General features: G+C 45.8%; 2 protein-coding genes across 5 annotated transcripts; one reads left to right on the top strand and one right to left on the bottom strand.

Moving 5' to 3' along the window:
• The first annotated feature begins 436 nt into the window (after positions 1-436).
• NT5C (5', 3'-nucleotidase, cytosolic) lies at positions 437-8,706 on the top strand. Its single transcript, XM_027827399.3, has 5 exons — positions 437-1,330; positions 7,090-7,190; positions 7,269-7,329; positions 8,147-8,261; positions 8,360-8,706. The coding sequence occupies exons 1-5, from the start codon at positions 1,145-1,147 to the stop codon at positions 8,545-8,547; spliced, it is 651 nt and encodes a 216-aa protein (XP_027683200.2). The 5' UTR covers positions 437-1,144; the 3' UTR covers positions 8,548-8,706.
• On the bottom strand, positions 7,053-13,535 carry ARMC7 (armadillo repeat containing 7). Of its 4 annotated transcripts, none has more exons than XM_043528555.1 (4): positions 13,426-13,535; positions 12,138-12,232; positions 11,835-11,978; positions 7,053-10,203 (listed from the first exon to the last, which is right to left on the bottom strand). In XM_043528555.1, the coding sequence occupies exons 2-4, from the start codon at positions 12,226-12,228 to the stop codon at positions 9,866-9,868; spliced, it is 573 nt and encodes a 190-aa protein (XP_043384490.1). In that variant the 5' UTR covers positions 12,229-12,232; positions 13,426-13,535; the 3' UTR covers positions 7,053-9,865. The 4 variants fall into 4 exon arrangements, with proteins under 4 accessions (XP_043384490.1, XP_027683198.1, XP_027683197.1 ...); XM_027827397.3 differs by having other exon boundaries at positions 12,944-13,470; XM_027827396.3 differs by having other exon boundaries at positions 12,969-13,470.
• Between the last annotated feature and the right edge of the window lie 5,199 nt (positions 13,536-18,734).

Genomic DNA, 18,734 nt, shown 5'->3' with positions numbered 1-18,734 from the left:
TAATTCTCTCAGAATGGTACTAAGATCTTAGTCAAATGACAACTTGTGGCAATGAGTTCCATGGGCTCATTACATCTCTGCAGCCATTTTTCTGTGGGAGGGGAAGTAAGTGGCTGATGGATCAATTTTATACCAATCACTATGGTCCAGAGGCAAGCATATCAAGACTTATTTTGTTGCTATTTTTTTCATCATATATATATATGCTAACCACTTAATTTTTTCAAATGGAGCAGAGAAAAAGGGGCTCTAGTATTCCTTGTCTAGTTTCATCACTTTGAAGTTCCTTTGCAGTGGTCAGATTTAGCACAAGCCTGTTCTTCCATCACTATACAGGCATGTGTTACACACAGGAAGAGCAAAACAAACATTAGTGTTAAAATCAGAACTTGCCTTGATTTGATTTTGGGACAGACTAGGAATAGTCAAGTAATGAGGGTGAGACTCTTCAACAAGGGCTGTGGAAGGGCAAAGACTTAAACTTGTTCGCTCTCCTCCTAATTCTCAGTCTGCCCCAAGGACCCAAGAAGGGATAGGGCAGCTAGGTCAAACAGTGATGGGTTCAGCTTGTGTAGGTGAAAAGCTCTAGTTCTCTCGTCTACGAAGTGTGAGGCCTCCTGGAAGCCAGGCCTGAAACGGGTTAGGCCTAAAGTTCAGGCAACTGCAGGCGCACAGGGTTGGTTGGTGGTTTAATGACTTCAGGAGAGGCATGGGCAAGAAAGCACTCCCACAACTGATCTGGCCAAGCCTGCTACCTCCCGAGCCCCACGTGCTAACCCCCCCGCAGGACCTGGCCCGGGTGAGCACACGGTCCCGGCTGAGCTTTGGCACGATCTGCAGGAGCGGATTGCAGCGATGGAGGATTTCCCCACTCGCTGCCCCGGAGCCCAGCCTCTTCCGTGAATCCATCCATCCATTGGGAACCACGCCTGCGCGCCCCGCCGGCCGGGCTTCACCGCGGCCCGCGCAACCCCCAGGGCCGCGAGCGCTCAGATCCCTGCCGCCGGCGGCTTGCCAGGGACTGATGAATATTCATAAAGACAAGCTCCGCCCAGTCCTATTGAATAATAGCCTCTGGGGGCTGTAGGAGGCGGCTGCTACCACGTGGGTTCTAGTCTGGACCCGGCAGCTGGCCCCGAGCGCTATGGCTGTGTCGACCGCGTCCCGCCTCCGCGTGCTGGTGGACATGGACGGGGTGCTGGCTGACTTCGAGGGCGGCGTGCTGCGGCATTTCCTCGCCCGCTACCCTGGGGAGCCCCACGTGGAGCTGGCGGAACGGAGGGGCTTCTCGGTCCGGGACCAGTACCGCCGCCTGCGGGAGGACCTGGCGGTGAGAGGCCGGGGGCTGGAGCTGGGTCGCGGGCAGTGGGAGTGGGCAGAAGTATCCCCCCAGCGTGGCCCGTGGCTGCCCCAGCTGGCCGATGCGCTGCACTGCGCGGCGGGCCGGGCACTGCGCGGCGGGCCGGGCGCCGCGTGCCCTGGCTGGGCGGACGGGCTGCCGGGGGGGGAGTGGCAATGCGGGGTAGGTGTGTCACAGAGCAAGGGGGACAGTCCGGTCTCAGCGGATCGGCTTTAGAGCAAACCCAGAAGGAGCCCGGCGTGAGTGTCGTTTGGGGCAACTGAGCAGTTCTCTCTGCTTTAGTGGAGAGCGAGAAATGCGCTGTTCCTAGACTACCGGTAAGGGCAAAATGGAGGCGACCCTGGAGTACAGAGGATTGTTGAATGCTACCACTGTTAAGCTTCAGTTGTAGCATAATCGGCTCACCGTGAGCCTGCCAGCCCCTTCCCGAGATGGGGGGGGACGGGGACGGAACGAACAGTCTTGCCTCCTCACTCAGCCACAGCCAGTAAAAATATACTCCAGCTGAAAATCTGTCCACTATAGCATCATCATTGCGTTCATTCACCCACTCGGACAACCTGTTATTGCTACACAGCCCCGGTAATGAAACCATCCATCCAAGGATCTCTAAGCATGCTATAGAGGTTAGCTGAGGCTCGCACCAGACCTGGGATGGGGGTACTGGGGAGGGAGCTGCAGTGCACAGAGCAGCTACGGGAAAAAATGTATTAAAGCTGCAAATGAACCCAGATCTTTTAAGCTTCCAGTAGCCTAAACTATTGCCTTTGGTGGATTCCCCTAATGTCGGATACTGAATGAGAGTTTTCAGAGTAGCAGCCCTGTTAGTCTGTATCCGCAAGAAGAAAAGGTGGACTTGTGGCACCTCAGAGACTAACAAATTTATCTGAGCATCAGCTTTCATGAGCTACAGCCCACTTCATCGGATGCATTCAGTGGAAAATGAGAGTTGTGGCTGTGTGTTTGTTTGTTTTTTAAGTAAACTGTAAACATTAAAGAATAAAACTAATAGGAGCCTGGATTTGAAGCTTTCTTTTCTTTACAGAATATTTAATGCCCTCTACAGATAGAGGAGTGCTGGACCAAGTCACATCCGATACCTTCCCTGAGACATCCACTGCTTCTATTTTTAAAGTCCCAAATAGGCTAGAAAACCACCCATGCCTGTAACTGGCAGTTAAAAGACCATTATTCATGTTCCTCTTTTTCTCTGTCACCAGAACTAGGTACTTGGATCACTCAATTCAGGTCTGATTTTTCATAGGTTTAATCTGATCAGGCTATTCACTTGCTTGTAGTTTGTGGCTATTTTTAACAGATTTAATAATTTTATGAAGATGATGATAAAATAAAAAAAACGGTACAGAGTTTAAGCGTAGAAGTTTCTGGTTATCAGGGAATAAGGTACAGATTATCAAGAGGTGCAAAGTTCGATTTAGGATCGGATGGTGTAAGGAATACATAATCTGCAATATCCCCGATTGGGGGAAAAAAGGTTAACAGGTCAAAGTACAGACACTGAGATATGAGGGTATGTTGTTCATATAATGGCTATGTTCAGGTGTGGAGCACGAGTGGATACGATGATGAGGATGGACTTACCCTCATTTGGTGAGATTTAATGTTCAGCGAGTTTATGGTTCCAGTTCATATGGTCCAATGGAAAAAGTCTTTCAGTCCCTTTCTCATAGTTGATGCACAATGTCATACTAGAAACTTTTTGGCACCTTCCTTGTCCCCTACGTTAAGTAAATAGGATCCCAACCCAATTGAAATGAAAATAGTTTGTTCTCTGAGTGACTCTGACCCTGGTATCCAAATGCTTTGGGGCAAACATTTTTCTTCTAGTAGGCTAAGTGCTCTTGTCTGTGTTGCTAGTCTATACATTATTATGTGGTGAGTCTGTAATCCACCTTATGGTGGCAAGATGGATTGTGGCCTTTTTGTGGGTCTGTCAGCCCCTGTTACTGATCCATACCAATACTGCCCATGCCCCCAAAACTCATGGGTGCCAGTGGGATACAGAGTCAGTCCCCTCTAGATCACTGGTTTGAATCCAGCTGAGGTGAGGATGAAAGAAAGCTGTTACCATCTGATTACTGTTAATTTTAATTGTGGTTGTTCTCAAAATGTGCTTGGTGTTGTACATGCATGTAAGAAGAAACTGTCTCTGCCCCAGGACGGGTACCGTGTCTTTGTATGTGTCTGTACCCCACCTAGCATGACTGGGGGTGCTAGCTGCTACGCTGATTTAAATTATTTGATGATAGGCACGTGTCTTAGTTCCATATTTAAATAATCCACTCTGCCCCTTTACTGAATCCCATTTTGTACTTTTTGGTGTTTAAATGTCAGTGTTTGGTATTTTAATCCTTGCCTAATCAATAGGTATTTTATTAACTGTCCATTTGTTCTGAACTTTAACCATTGCCTACTACCAAGTTTTAGTTGTTAATTCTTGTTTTAATATTAAATGTTGCTTCCTTTCTATTAATGGTCATAATATAAGATGACCTAATTTCACTTTGTAAATGCTTTGTTTTTTAAAAGTTATTTGTGTTTAACTCCTTTCTCTTTACCGTACTTGACTGCCAAGTTGTCTGTGTGAAACGATCTAGGTTCTGCTTCTCAATTGACAAGTGTTCACAATACAACACCTGGATCCTAGCTTCAATTGCTAGATTCAATAAAAGGATTTGACATCTGCAGGCATAACAAGAATATCTAGAGTTGCAATAAGTATTTAAAAAAATAACTCAACAAACAACAATTTGGGGAAGCCAAGAGAAGGGGCCAGTTTGCTGCAGGCCCCCAAACTGAGTTGTATTGTGACATGGCACACCAGGACGCAATACCACTCACTAAAATTTGGTGATGGAAGAGCTGTCGGACCAAACCTGAGGAGCTGAGCTGCTGCTGCAGAGTGAGTGCAATGCAGGCAAGTGGCATGACAAGCTAGCCACTCCAAGTACAATCCTGTCTAAAACCCTAGGCATGTACTTGGGGCAGCTAGCCTGTCCCAACACTCATGCCACCGTAGCTACTATTTTTAGAACACCAGCTCAATCAGAGCTAGTGCATGTATGTCTCCTGGAGCTGGAAACTACACCCCAAGCTCCCATGCAGACCTACCCGAAGTGTTAGTCCCCACATTCTATTCAATCCTTTAGACTATTGTGATTGCTAACGAGAAGGTGAAGAGTGGTGGTGGGTTTTGTGATGTGAGTAGCGTTCTGCTACAACCAGCACTGAGACTCCCCAAGTGATTTCACCCAGGTCACTGACCAACCACCCAGTCTTAAGTCAATTACCAAAAAAAAAAGAAAGGAAAAAAAAGCTGAGTTGGATGCAGACCAGTTATTTCCAACTAAAAGGTGCATGAATGACCCTTTTAATTTTGTTTGCTGTGTTTTAAATGAGGAGGAAGCGCATCACTAAATGAATGGAGGGTTGTACCCCACCTCAGGCAGTGTAGCTTCTTTGTAGGGGACAAAGGTGCCTCTGAACCATATAGCAAACCATACAGTACAGCTGTATTAACTCACCTTTTCTGTGCCCTTGCCTCACTTCAGGCCCTTGCTACCCTTAAACGATTCTCCTCTGAAGGTGAACTTTCTCCTAGCTTATGATCACCCTTTTAAACCCTGCCTGGGTGTAGGTCAAAAGCTTCCTCTGTTCCTTTTTAAGGTCTGGTTTCCATTAACTGCAAAATGTCTTTGTCACATGTTATTCCCCCTCCTCCCCATGTCATCACAGCTCGGGCAGTTGCATGAAAACACTGCCTCTTGCTCCTTTTGCTGAGGAATGAGCAGTAAATTCCCCCCTCCCTGAAAACTGTCAGTTGTGGAGCTGACTAGGAGTGTCCTATTTCTGGCAGGGGAGGGAGAGCGTGGAGTAGAAGCAGATAAAACTCTGATGTTATTACAAGCAGTCTCATCCCTGTGCCTGGAACACAGGCACCAGGACTGAGGGGGAGGCAGCTTGTGCTCCCATACTAATGGGCTGTGGGGGCCAGTGGAGTCCCCCCATGCAAATGAGGGCTGCTGTAACTTGTTCCCCTGCTTCAATGAGCAGAGGAGCAGAATCACCAGGCTGCTGGTCTGTCCTGGCCAGGACCTTCATTCGTATCCCCTCCCTGCCTCCACTCTGTTCCAGAACAGTCCCTGCTCCTGTGGCTGCTGGAGATGGCTCTGCACCTGGTGTAAGAGTCTCTGAGCTGGGTGTTCTCCAGAGCGGCCTTCTATCTGCCTTGCAGCACTACTGTTCTCCAGCCTACCTAGCTAGCACAAAGGGGCCACAGCACAGTGATAATTCTGTCCCATATTTACTTCCAGAAACGGACAATAAAAGTCAGCATGGTCTCAACTATGCACGAGACTGGGAACAAGGACCTCACCAGACTCAGAGCCAGTTCTGCCATTTGCAGTGATCACGGACAAGGGCTTTTAATCTCCATTTCTTTACCTGGAACAGTCAGGATAAAATCTACCTTGCAGGGGCAATGAGGATTAAGGACCAGGAAATGCCCTGCATTATTGAAATGTCTTTGTGGCAGCAAGTCACAGGAGGAGGCTGCATTATATTAAAAACTACATTCATCATTGTTCTGCCTGGTCCCTTTCAGCCTCTAAAATCAGGCCCTTGGCTACAGGTATATGAAACAAACAGTCAGTGACAAGCCTGTGTTCAGCAGAAGGCATCATCTCTCATCCCCGTTTCAGAAAAGCCTGTCATCTTGGTTGTCTTTCAAATCCAAACCAGTCACTTTGTTCCAGGTGGGTGGTGACTGGCCTATGGTGGGTCTCTGCCAGTGCACAGGTGCCCCTCCCAAAACCCACCACCACAATTCATTTTAAGTGGCACCTTTATTGTCAGGGCCAGGTGAGGGGGGGTTGGCAAAGCTTGTGCAGTTGCTCTCACTGCTGAACCGGTTCTGTGGATGAGGGACTCCAGTCACTAGCACTGAATTGCACAGGACTGCTAGAAACACCCCACTCTATGGCTGAACTTTCTAGAGACTAATTCCCCAGCCTTTACACTGTCTACGCTGAACCTCACGGTACAAGTAACTATCTAAGCTTTGAATTTCCTGGCTTTGGTCATTTTGCCACTAACTTAAACATCTTAAAATAGAATTTGCACTGATGTTATCACCATGGGGAAACTGTTGCACTGAAGCCAGAATCTGCTCTTAAGACATTTTAATGTTGTTGCCTGAGGCTTTAGAGAGCACATATACAACAGCATGGAGAGCAACACGCAAACTTCCCTTCAGTATGCTTCAGTTGTGGTCTGGCAGGATCAGCGGCAAAGCATGAGGATGACTGAGTCTCTGTGTCCCAATCTGTCCTTGACCCCTCTGCTGAGGGTGCCAGTTATCATAGTGTGGTGGTCTGGGGTGTTCGTCTGGTGGCACGTTTGTTTGTTTTTGTAATGAGGTGGATATATATCTACTGGGAACTGGAATGAGATCCAACCCCCCACTTCACACAGGCCACCAGATGGTAACAACTTCCAGTCTTTATCTGCCTGGCCTGGATTTGTCCTGGCAACCAGTCGGTGAGACTGTGTAACCCATTACCAATTATCTCAGCCACTTGATCTCCCTCTGAAATGTGGACAAAATAGGTCCTTTTGATGTTGAATAACACCCCTGGGGTAAATTCAATAGCTATTATGCAGAAACCTACAATAAAAAAAATTGCTAATTCTCCTCATCTCTCTTCCAGGCTAAGGTAGCCAGTGTCTATGAGTCACCTGGCTTCTTTCTGGGGTTGGAGCCGATTCCAGGAGCCATTGAAGCCATGCAGGAAATGATCCATATGCAGGAGTAAGGACACTTTGCAGTACACAGCTCTTTTCTATTCTCCATGTTTGATGACTACTAATCAGGGCTGTTTCTTTTTAGCACTGAAGTTTTTATTTGCACGAGCCCCCTGATGAAGTATGAGCACTGCATCCTGGAGAAGGTTGGAGATCTCCCCCTACCCTCGCTTTAAGACTGCTATTGCAGAATCCAGCCTCTTTCAACTGTTAGTACATGCCCAAGTACCACACCAATGTGAACAAAACCAAGCTGCAGCCTGTGAAGTCTGCAGGGCCCAGCATGCAAAAATACTCCATCTGAGTGGCAGCTTTTCAGACTGAGAGGAAGTATAAAAGGCCAGGAGCAGTACTGTGTCATGCCTTTTGCAAGGCATCTGAGTCTTACGCAATGGAAGCCAGAATATAAAACTTAAAAACCAAACCAGACAAACAAACAACAACTTTCAGCAACTCATACCCACAGTTGCAAGAAATGGCATGGGAAGAATGGGGGAGGGTAAAAGAACAGATGCAATATGGTCAAGTAGACGCTGCCTTGACTCATTGCATACTCCAGAGGCAACCAAGGGGTTTCTGATGCACTGCACCGGGAGGGGACTGCATGCCAGAGGCTCCTCCTCTGAGAAAATCCTGACTAAATTGAGAGATGATCACTGCCAGGCAGAAATGTAGGGAGAGAGGGGTTAGATAATGAAGGGCCTGGTATACGCCCTAGGTTGACTTCCTCTCATGCTGCTTTATGCCAGTGTAACTTCATGGTACCCAATGCAGTCATGAGTGAAGGGCACTGAAAGTACAGTTCACACCAGTCCTTTTAGTGGCCCGCACCACGGCCCAACTGCAGGGTTCATAACACTCCTAGAAGAGATTTGGGCCTGTAGCATGAGATCATTATACTATAAATAGTCAAACTTGCTGCTAAGTAAAATTCTTCTAATGCTCTACTTCCTCCCCTAACAGTACAGCTGGGTGGAAAAATACTTGGGTCCTAAGTTTGTGGAGCGACTGATTCTGACTGGGGATAAAACCGTTGTGTCAGCTGACCTCCTGGTTGATGACAAAGACACCATTAAAGGTTTGGGAAACTTGAGGTGGAGATTTCACAGCAGATGATTTACTGTTGTTTGGAGAAAAGAACAGCTAACTTCAGCTTTCCATTCTGGCTCTTCTCAGGTGCGGAGCCTAAGCCAAGCTGGGAACACATCTTGTTCACTTGCTGCCATAACAAGCATCTAGAGCTTCAGACCCCACGCAGGCGGCTGCAGTCGTGGGCCGATGACTGGAGGGGGATAGTGGAAAGCAAACGCAGAAGCAATGTGGAAAAAGAATGCTATGCTAGTCTCACTGCCAATGGGAACTGATAAGTTGGGAACTGGCAACGAAATCCCATTTAAAGAAAGTGCACTGACTTGGGTAGGGGCAGTTTTAAGGGCCAAAGATACAAAGCTTATTTTTTTAAGATCTGTATTTTCTTAAGACTATTTCTGAAATGTAGTTGCAATTAAATTACTGAATCTTTATGGAGAGTCATTAATGACGTTTGGAGGGAGAAACTTGACAAGAGATGAGCAGCTGCTTATAATGCTAGGTAGCATGTTTTGGGTTGGCAGGAAGGGAGGATGAAGAAATTAGAAAGAGGAAGTAGGGCTGTAAAACTCCATGAAAGCACTCTGCTCTCTGCCCATTCACTCAAGTACCTGAAGCTGTAAGTATGAGGGACACCATCATGTTAGGAAAGGAAATCTTGTTTTCAACAGTTTAACCATTTTAATAATCTCACATACTGAGCCAGATTGGCTGATCAGCACCCTTCCACTTTTTACCCTACTTGGCTCATAATGAAAGTAGATAGTTTCACTTCCTGGTTCTCCTGCATTAATATGAGCTGCTAAGATTTAGGTTGCAAATGCTGTAGTCGGTGAATGTCTGATCCAGAACGGTTTACACTTAATAAAACATTAACTTAAAAAGAACTTAAGAGGAAGTTTTACAAAAGCTACCACAAGACCAGTTGTCCTTCTGAGCTGAAGTCTGCTGTTAGTACTCCCTTTTAAATCTTAATCTGCATCTTTCCCAACAGCTATGTTGTGGTGAATATATTATTCCTATTGATATTTAACATCAGTAGGGCTAGTCCTATATCCTAATTAACTGGCCAGGTGCCTGTGGTATGAGGATGCTGGCTCATACTTAGTCCTGAGGTATGTGATCAGACTGCAAATTGTAGGGGGAAGGAGGAGTGTTCTCTCCTATTGAGAAATAAAGACCATATAATTTAAACATATTTCAAAGCTATAACCTTTGAGAAGACAGGCAGCAATAGTTGCAGCTACGGCGAAGGTGATGCAAAAGAATTGTGTTGGGTTTAAGTTACCTGACAACCACACTGGGAAGGGTAACATCAGAAATGGTTATTTGGATGATGGTTCAGGAGTTGCTTGGCCTGCTCTCTAACAGCCATAATATGTTTTGTATTAACAACAGTTTAGCTGCTAATCCTGACTTCTGGACCCATGTCCCGGCTCCCCACCTGTCCCTTTCAAACTGAGGCAGAATTTTAGCAATGTCTTTCACTAGTTTCACCAGTCCTGCAGGTGGAGGGGGCTCTAAAGATGAAATCAAGAATCTCTCTTCTCACGCAATAACAGTCTCAAGCTACTCCCTCTGCTCTGCACAACATCAATCCTTTGGGAGCGGGATCCCTACAGCTGTATGTTTGCTCAGGTTCCTGGCCTCCTCCACCTGCACAGGAGAACAATAATCCTCAAGGAAGACCCTTGCCAGGTTGCTTAGCCTCCTGTTAGCTGAGAGGGAGAAACGTAACATGCACTCCACCACCGGGAGTGCCGTGGTCTGCTGGCGAGACTGTGGCGTGGTCAAGTACATCAGAGTAGTCACTGCCGACATCACTGTCTCCTCATTTGAGCTGGATAAGCAGTTTATTACAGGTGCCACCCCATCTGCCTCCAAAATATAGTCCTTGTTTGTCTTATCAAGACAGAGGTTACAAAGACCACCTGAAATAGAAAAGAGAGGGAGTGCAGCACCAGCTACCACCACCTTAGATCCTCCTCTTACTAATACCTAACTAACTCTCTGTTGAGGTTAAGGGGCATTGCTGCACCCAGGATCCTCAGCTCTTTCTTAGGGCTTGTTTACATGGTAACTAAGATCAAAATAACTGATCGTTGCCGTTTATGCCTTTAGTTAGTTCAGAGCAAGTCTAACAGTTTTCTTTAAAAACAAAAAAACCCCAACAACCTACTTAAGTTAGTTCACAAGAGCATCCTATTGTGATATAAGTGTGTCCATACATACACTTGCACTGAACTAACTACAGCTGTTAATTCCACCCAATTTAATGTGCTTATTACTGGTATAAAGTACATACAATACCAGAAACAAAATACTGGTTTGCACTTCACTGAGACCCTTGTCCCCACATAGAATCAACTGCCCAGAATATTTTTATAGTAGTTGGAAAACTGTGTCTCCCCGCTCCCGGGCTAAGTTTATTCTCAAAAGTCAAGGTGATTTTTCAACCAAAGCACTCATTCCCCTATATGACATTAGGGGGCACTATGCTGTTGGAGGTAACATCTTTCACAAGAGATTAAACAAACAGAACTTGTCATTTAAAAATCCGCTGGTTAAAAGACTTGGTTTTCTGTTAAGGAACTGCCTTATTTCACCTCTAAGGTGGCTATAATCCAGTAAAGAGTGTGAGATTCCTAGAAATAAGCTTCTATACTGCACAGGGGCTATAGTGGCTTAATTAGTTATGAGAGGTGCTATTAGAAGTAGCATGGCATTATTAATACTAATTAAGATATTGTAAATATGATTTCTATTGGTGCAAATACTAGTATGTATCCTGTACTAACAACACTTTGCACTTAGGGTGCAGCCATACTAGCAACATTTTGATCGATAACACCCCCAGTGCAGCTCTGTCAGTGGAAGCTGTGGTAAGTACACAGGGCTATGTGTATTTAACCATTACATCATCTAACCATTCAGGATTTGAATTTGGCATGGCTGGCTCCCAGTGTGTATTGAATCCACCCTGACTGGCTCTAATGGGATTCCTCAGAAGACTTCATTATATTATTTAGAACTGGTCCTTTTAGAGGATTAACTGTCAAAAATAGCCATAATAACAATAGTGGACCTGCTCATGCTCTATGGAAAAACCTTAGTTGTTCTCAATGACTGTATCATTACAATAGGGACATGCATTAAAAATTACCATTAAACTGGAGTTTTTGTTCCAATATTCAGGGTTTTACCTAGTCTTATAAAGTAAGTTTGTTTATTTTTCAGTACTGCAGCATGTTAGTGGAGTGAAGGGGAGACTTGCCTTAACGTGAAATAATTCACCTCAAGCCCCTATCCTGATCTCTCTCACCTGTTCCAGCTATTCTATTCTATATTGGTTTTTATACTGTCCTCATCACCATAGTATCTGAGGGCCTTTCAGCAGTGTATTAAGCAGTTTGTTCAACATCTGCCACAGATGATTTGTCATGTGTGGTTGATCCTCTCTCCCAAATTCAAGTGGACTACAGAATCAAAGCAGCGATATATCCAACCAGTGCTTGGAACTGCTATTGTTCATTTTACAAATAGTTTTAAATCCACTCCTTACCAATTGCAAACTCCACAAGGGTCTCATTATCCTCTGTGAGCATATCTAGGAACAGGTCAAGGACTTGAAGCTGTCGGAGATATTCGTAGTTCTTGGGATCGTAGGCGAAGTTGGCTAGATTAGCCAGTACTTGCTCCTTGGCTTCTGCAATATATAAGCAGCATTTAGGTGACAAAAGAGGCAGTTGAGATGGGCTGGAATCTAATTCTTGAAGAAAAAAAATCAACCAGCAACTGATGAGCCAGTTATGATCCTGACATTTGGAATTTACTTTAATAAAAAGAAAAAGGTTTATAAGCTCACCTGGACTCTCTGTTACCTGGAACTCGGTGACCAGCGCTTGCAAGTATTCAAGCCGCCCCAGTTCCAGCAGATCCCGCTGCTTCTGGGACATGGTGCTAGAGAGAGAAAATTAAGTTTTGTTCACAACAATGTCCTGAATGGCCCCAGTTTCACTGCAAGGTTAATAAAAACATTTTAATAAGTGTAGAATATTCAATTGATTTTCTTTTGCCTCCCTTCAGACTCACTGAGGGAACTGCAAGTGGCAGGATTACAAGCTCAGGCCCTGTCCATGTTTGGATCAGAACCATGCTAGCTACAATGGGGTTTAAATATGCCTTATCTGCACTGAGAATAACTGACAATTGTCCCATGTTTGGTCTAGCATAGGTGCAGCTCCATTAGTGGTAGCATAGACTAGCCATGAGTGTTTTTACTGTAGTGTCTTCTAACTCTTTTCTGAGTAGGGCTAGATGAATGCTGGTAAAAACCCCTGATCCTCACCTACACTACAGTTTCCATCATTGCAAACTTTGGTGGATTTGTTATGTTGATTTCCCTAGAGTAGATGAGGCCAGTTTGAATGGGGCAGAAGCGCCCTCTATGCTTAAAATGCACTACTGCCAATCCCAAACATTCAAAAATTATGAGTCAAGATGCACAAAAAAATGAGATTGGTTTAAAAATCACAAGATTTGCAAATAAAATAATACACTTTTTGTTTCTTTCTATTGGCCGTGAGGTTTCTGAACCTTTTGGGCTGCACTTCGGGCTGGGGGTGGATCACATTTTCATGCTTTTCTCCGCAACAAGGGATAGAATCTGACCTTTTTAAAAATGAAAGATTCTCACATAGTCACAGGACTCCAGGAGCTGGGGCTTTAAGAACTACCCCCAATTATTGCAAGACTCGCACTGAAAATCAGAAGAGCCGGCAACACTGCGACGTGGTCCAGGTCACCACCCAGGTGCCTCCTGACCCAGTTACAGGGGGAACCTGCTTTGCCATCCAGCTCGGGCCTTACACCGTCTCCAGCGCTCTCCCAGGCCCTGCGCCCAGGGCGCGAGCAGTGGGCGGTCGGGTCAGGGCCTGTGGGGCGCAGCTCTCAGCCCAGCAGCGGGGCGGCGGCCCACATGGCCCAGGCACAGACTAGGAGGGCAGGGACCCGGGACGGGACCTACTGAGCTGCTACCAGGCCCCTGGCTCTGCGGCCCTGTCACCCCAGGCTCCCCCGCCGCCCTGCCCTCACGCGCACAGCGCCCCACGGCGCCACTAACCGCTCCCAGCGCCACACACACTGAGACCTACGCCGCGGGGCGGAAATGACGTAAGGGCAACCCTGACAGACGGGCGGCAATGCTGAGTGCGCGGCCGGACGTGACGTTTGTGGAGGGCGGGAGGCCCCGAGGCTCGTAACGGGGCCTCGCTGCTACCCGCCATGGTGGGCCGTATGTCGGCGCGGAAGCGGCTGGCAAAGCCCCTCCTCTTCGGCAGTATCCTGTGTGCGTTGGCCACCGCCTTCGCGTACAGGTGCGGGGAGGAGGGACTTGGCCGGCAGAGAGCGGAGGGGAGGTGCTGGGGGGCCTTGGCCGGCAGGGATTGGGGGGCACTGGGGGTCTTGGCTGGCAGGGATTGAGCGGGCTCAGCTGTGTGGGGGGCACTGGGGGCTTGGCTGGCAGCGATGGGGGGGCTCAGCTGGGGGGGATACTGGGGGCCTTGGGCGGCAGGGAGGGGCTCAGCATGTGTGGGGGACTTAGATGGATGTGGGGGGGGGGGCACGCTCAGTTCACTGCGGTGACGTCTTTCTCTGTCTCAGGCACCGCTTCTTCCCTGAGGTGGAGGAGCTCCGTGCTAGGGAGTATGAGCGCTATGAGAAGAAGCGTCAAGATGTGGTGGAGAGGCGCCAGAAGCAGCTGGCTGAGCTGGCAGAGAGGAAAGCTTCCCCGTAGGCTGTGATGGGAAGGAGATGCTCTGCTCCAGGGAGCCTGCTCCTTCAGTGGGGATGGGGAGTTGTGTTCGGAAGTGAAGAATATATGTGTACAACTCTTGCACATGGCTCACACTGACTGCGTGAAGTTTCCATCAACCTGGCAGGGATGTTGGCTGGTGGTTTTCCTCCCTCAGCTTGCTTGATCTGCACGAGTGATGGCTTCAAATATCTACCAGGTGGTATCATGGTCTGCTAGTCAGATCAGGGCTCTGGCAGTCTGGCGGTGTGGGTTCAATTCATAGCTCTGCCAGTGATCTGCTTTGTGTGATGTTGGACAAGGTACTCAACCTCTCTGGGGTTCTCTCCGCTAGGAAAAGTACTTGAGTTTAGTTTGGACTTAGCTAATGTGCTAGCTGAGCCTAACCTAAATTTGACCCTTTTCCTAGTGTAGACACATTTAGCTAGTCAAATTGTAACCTAGAAGATGTTACCCTGCATCTACACTAGGAAAAAAAGTAAGGTTTTGCTAACCTGTATTAGCCAAGCCTGATCTGAACTTGACCACTCTTTCTAATCAAGAAAAACTCTCTGTGCCTCAACTTTCTTATTTGTACAGTGGGGTAATAATGCTTGCCCACATGTATGATGCATTCTGAGATCCTTGGATGAATGGTGTTATATAAGTGCTAAAATAACTGACAGGTGGTAATATACCTGGGCTAATTGCCAGGTAGGGTGTGAGGTATCCAGAATTCTGGATCTCTTCAATGTAACAACATTGTATATCTTATCTAAAGTGATTTTTGTAATCTGTTCTTTTTGCCATGATAGTGTTGCACACCACCAAATAAGACTTTAACCACAACTTCTGTCTGATAAGTCATCTTTAAGAGTGATTGATGAGCTTAATTTAGGCATAAAATGACCAATCCCTGGATGAAACCCACTGGTTATTTATTGCTCTGTGTGGCATTCACAGCAGGCTTCTTACTGTTAATTGGAATGTTTTCTTCCCTATATTTTATGCTGAAAAATGAAGGGACCACTCTCCCTTGAAATTACAGATGTAAATAAACAAATACTGTAATGTCTAACCCTTCCTGTAGTAGAGAACCTTGGGTAGGAGCCTTTTCATTGCTGTAGGAAGGGCCTAAACTTCCCCATGCGATGAAGAGTTACCCACACATAAGGCTTTCGCTCATTATCTTTGTATTTCCTTACAACAATATTTTTTAAATCTCCTGTGCCGTCCTACTTCCCCAAACTGCTGTAATATCTGCATTCATAAGAATGGCCATATTTGGTCAGAGCAGTAGTTCATCTAGCCCAGTATCCTATATTCAGCCTGCTACTAGGAGGTCAAACAGCTTCATTCCAGGCTGTAACTGTGTTGGCCAGACTTCTTGTAGACAAGGAAAGCAAATTTCATACCTACTCTGGACCCAAATGGAATCTGTTCATCCACCCCTTTTGGGTTTGTTTACTCTGGTCAATTATTAGACATGCTGAGTTGCAAAACAACGGTAAAAGAAAATTACATGGGATACCTGTGGCTTCAGTGGATAGGAGTGTGTGTGTGGGAATAAAGTTTTTGAGACCCTTGGGAGAAGAAAGGAGAGAGAAAACATACAGGAGATGATAGAGAACGGAAAATAAAGTAAGGAAAGAAAGGGGAACAGGGCAAAGTGGAGGGAAAGAGAATGAAAAGAGGGAACAGCACATGCACGGCAAGATACATACTTTATAAAAGGAAAGGAGAAGTGGAGTGAAGCCAGGAGGGGGAGGAACATCTAGCAAAAGGACAGGAGATAACTACGCCAGGAGTACAATGTCCTGGTCTAAATGCAGAGTTGCACAGGTTTAACCAAAGGTGTGAGTCTAAACCAGTTTACTTAAACTGGTGCCACTTTCTGTATGAACACTCTTAAATGGACTTAAACCTGGCTTGTGTCAGTTTAGCTTACACCTATATTATTTACTTATTTATATTTTATTTATTTGTATTACTTGTAAAGTTATAGGTGTGAGCTAAATTTGATCTAAACAGCCTTAAACTGATGAGTGTCCACACAGATTTACACTGGTTAGTTAAATTGAGTTTTAAACCAATTCAAGTTAAATCAGTGCAGCTTCAGTAGACAAGACTTAGCATAGGAGTCGGAATGAACTGATTAAATAGAAAGATGATTGCTACAATTAAATGCAGCACCCAAACAGCACCTAATCATTTAAAAATTATAGAAGTGTGGCTAGTTGTGTGTGTTAAAGTGCAGGTATTTTCACCTGTGTTTGTAGGCATAGGCCAGGTTTTCACTAGAAACTTTTGTCAGCATAGCAGTGTTGGGTAGTGGCATGATTTTTTTTTTTTTTAAATGACACTTTTATATTGGCAGAAACCCTACTCTATAACCACTCAGTTATACCAGCATAAACATGCTTTTGCCAGCATAGGTTTTCACTCGGGGAACTGGTATAAGGGAAACCAGTAAAATCACTCTTTTGATGGTATAAGCAGCATCTCTACTAGGAGGGTTTGCTGTTCTAGTATACCAGCAATCCTTTTTCTAATGTCCACTAGGCTTCTGTCCTTAAGGTAGTAGTTGTAGTATTTTCAAGCCCTACCCATCTGTAAATGGAGAGTGTGAGTGTGTTGGGATGGGGGACAGTAAGTGCAGGGAGCTAGCCAGTGTATGAATGTGAAGGGGGGTGCGGGGATGAGTATGTGAATGAGAGGAGAGAGATGAAGAAAGATTGAGGGAAGACGGAAGTGATTAAGAAGAGTTAGACTGAATGTAGGGGATGGAGAGGAAACGTCCTGAGAAGGTGAATAGGGATGAAGGAGCTGCACTCAGAAGTATTAAATCTGTGCTCAGTCAGCCTGTAATTCTGCACACAGAATTAGAAGGAACATTGCCCAGTGGCACGTATTGGTTTTGCCCAAGGAACAGGGAAAAGGAATTGTGGAAATGGCTTGTGTCCATTAGCTGAAGCTGAACGTGTATACTGTAGGGGCACACTGTTCAGTTCATGCTATTCACTGCAAGGTTGGTGGGGAAATAAGGCAACAAACCATCCATAATATCTGGAGGAGGAGCCCAACTTTGCTTGTCTTTTTGAGACCTGCTAGCTCTGTTTCCTCTGGCTGTAGTCTTGCTTCAGCATAAACCCAAGTTTGCCAGAAGGTGTGAGAGTTTTTTTTGCATTTAATAAGGAGAAGCTGTGTGGAGGTGGGTTTAATTGTGTTCACCTGGCTTGTGAGTCTTGCGAGGTTTACATAGCAATTGTGGGAGGGAATTCACAGGCCACACTAGTACTCTGTGACCGGACCCTTTTCAGGGCAATCCAGGTGCTTATCACCTTCAGGCTAGCTTATAGCAATGAGCTTGACTTGGTTACCCATGAAGACCATTTATCAGCTTCAGCTAGTGCAGAGTGGTCCTCTGTGAACATGTCACTCTGATGTTCTGTGCTGGCTGTTTACTTATAGTTGTTGGGTATGTTCTCTAAACGGCCGAATGCGCCAAGTACCAGGTAGTTGACAGGGTCATTAACATCTGTTGGGATAATATTGCTAATAGGGCATTTACAACTGAGGATCTGTACCAGTGGAACTGGTTTCTGCTGGTAGGCCACCAGAGCTGGAATTTAGTGAGTTTTAGGTTATAACAGGCATATGCTCATTAAGAATTTGATGCTTAGATGTCACAGTGATGGGTGCCTTTAGATTCAGCCTAAACTCAACAAGTTGCATTTTGCGGATCTGATTGCAATACTCTTTGTTACAGGACCACAGCAATGAGTACATTGTTTAAATATCTATGAGAATGTTTATTGCTATGACATACAGATCAGGAGTGCAGATTTAAGAATGTTTCACAATTATGATCAAATTTAACAAACAGGCTTATTGCAAAAGTGCTTAGCCCATAAGGGTGGATGAGACCTGCAGTGACAATGGGATCAGGGGGCTGGAAGGTGTGGATTTATTTCCGGACAATTTTGCCTGCTCTGCCAGTGCTCAGTGGTTTATAATCTGGCTGAGGCAATAATGTTTGGACATAATTAAAACTGATTTCACTTTCCTGTCTTTAGGAAGTCAATAGAAACCAGTTGTGCTTCGGGGGAGACGTGGTAATTAAGCTGCGGCTGCATTGCATAAGTGGGTGACTTTAAGTCGAATGAAAGAAACCTTTGTTACCTTATTTTCTTATGACCTCAACGCCCTCAGGGCTTGAGTTCTAATCTGTTCTGCTGTATTGCTCCAAAGGGGCATTTTTTTATTATTCCTACTGCGCCATCAGTGTGCATGGCCCTTTACGAATAAATACAAGGACCCAGCCCAGAGGAGCTTGTGGTCTAGGTTGAGAAAAGAGGCAGAAGGGATGTGGATTAATGATGGGGGCGGAGGACAAGGGCTATATTGTAAAGGTGAAGCAATAGCTATCAGCCAAAATCCAAGAGGAGCTGTGATCTCTGGCCTTATTAATCCAACAGGAAGAGACATGAAGCCTGGTCTCACATGGCAGCACAGTAAGGAGCTGAGTCAGTTACCAATCATTAATTTAATATGCCATCTCTTAACTCTCTACACCAGTTTTTTTCCTTAACAGAAAAATGTCTCAACTTGTATGAAAGCCAAACCAAACAAAAACTAGGGCGCTGGCCTTGAAATTTAGGAGTAGAGTAG

This window comes from Chelonia mydas, chromosome 14 (assembly GCF_015237465.2).
Source record: "Chelonia mydas isolate rCheMyd1 chromosome 14, rCheMyd1.pri.v2, whole genome shotgun sequence".
Classification (NCBI taxonomy): Eukaryota; Metazoa; Chordata; order Testudines; family Cheloniidae; genus Chelonia; species Chelonia mydas.
This window is presented reverse-complemented; position numbering and strand designations above follow the sequence as displayed.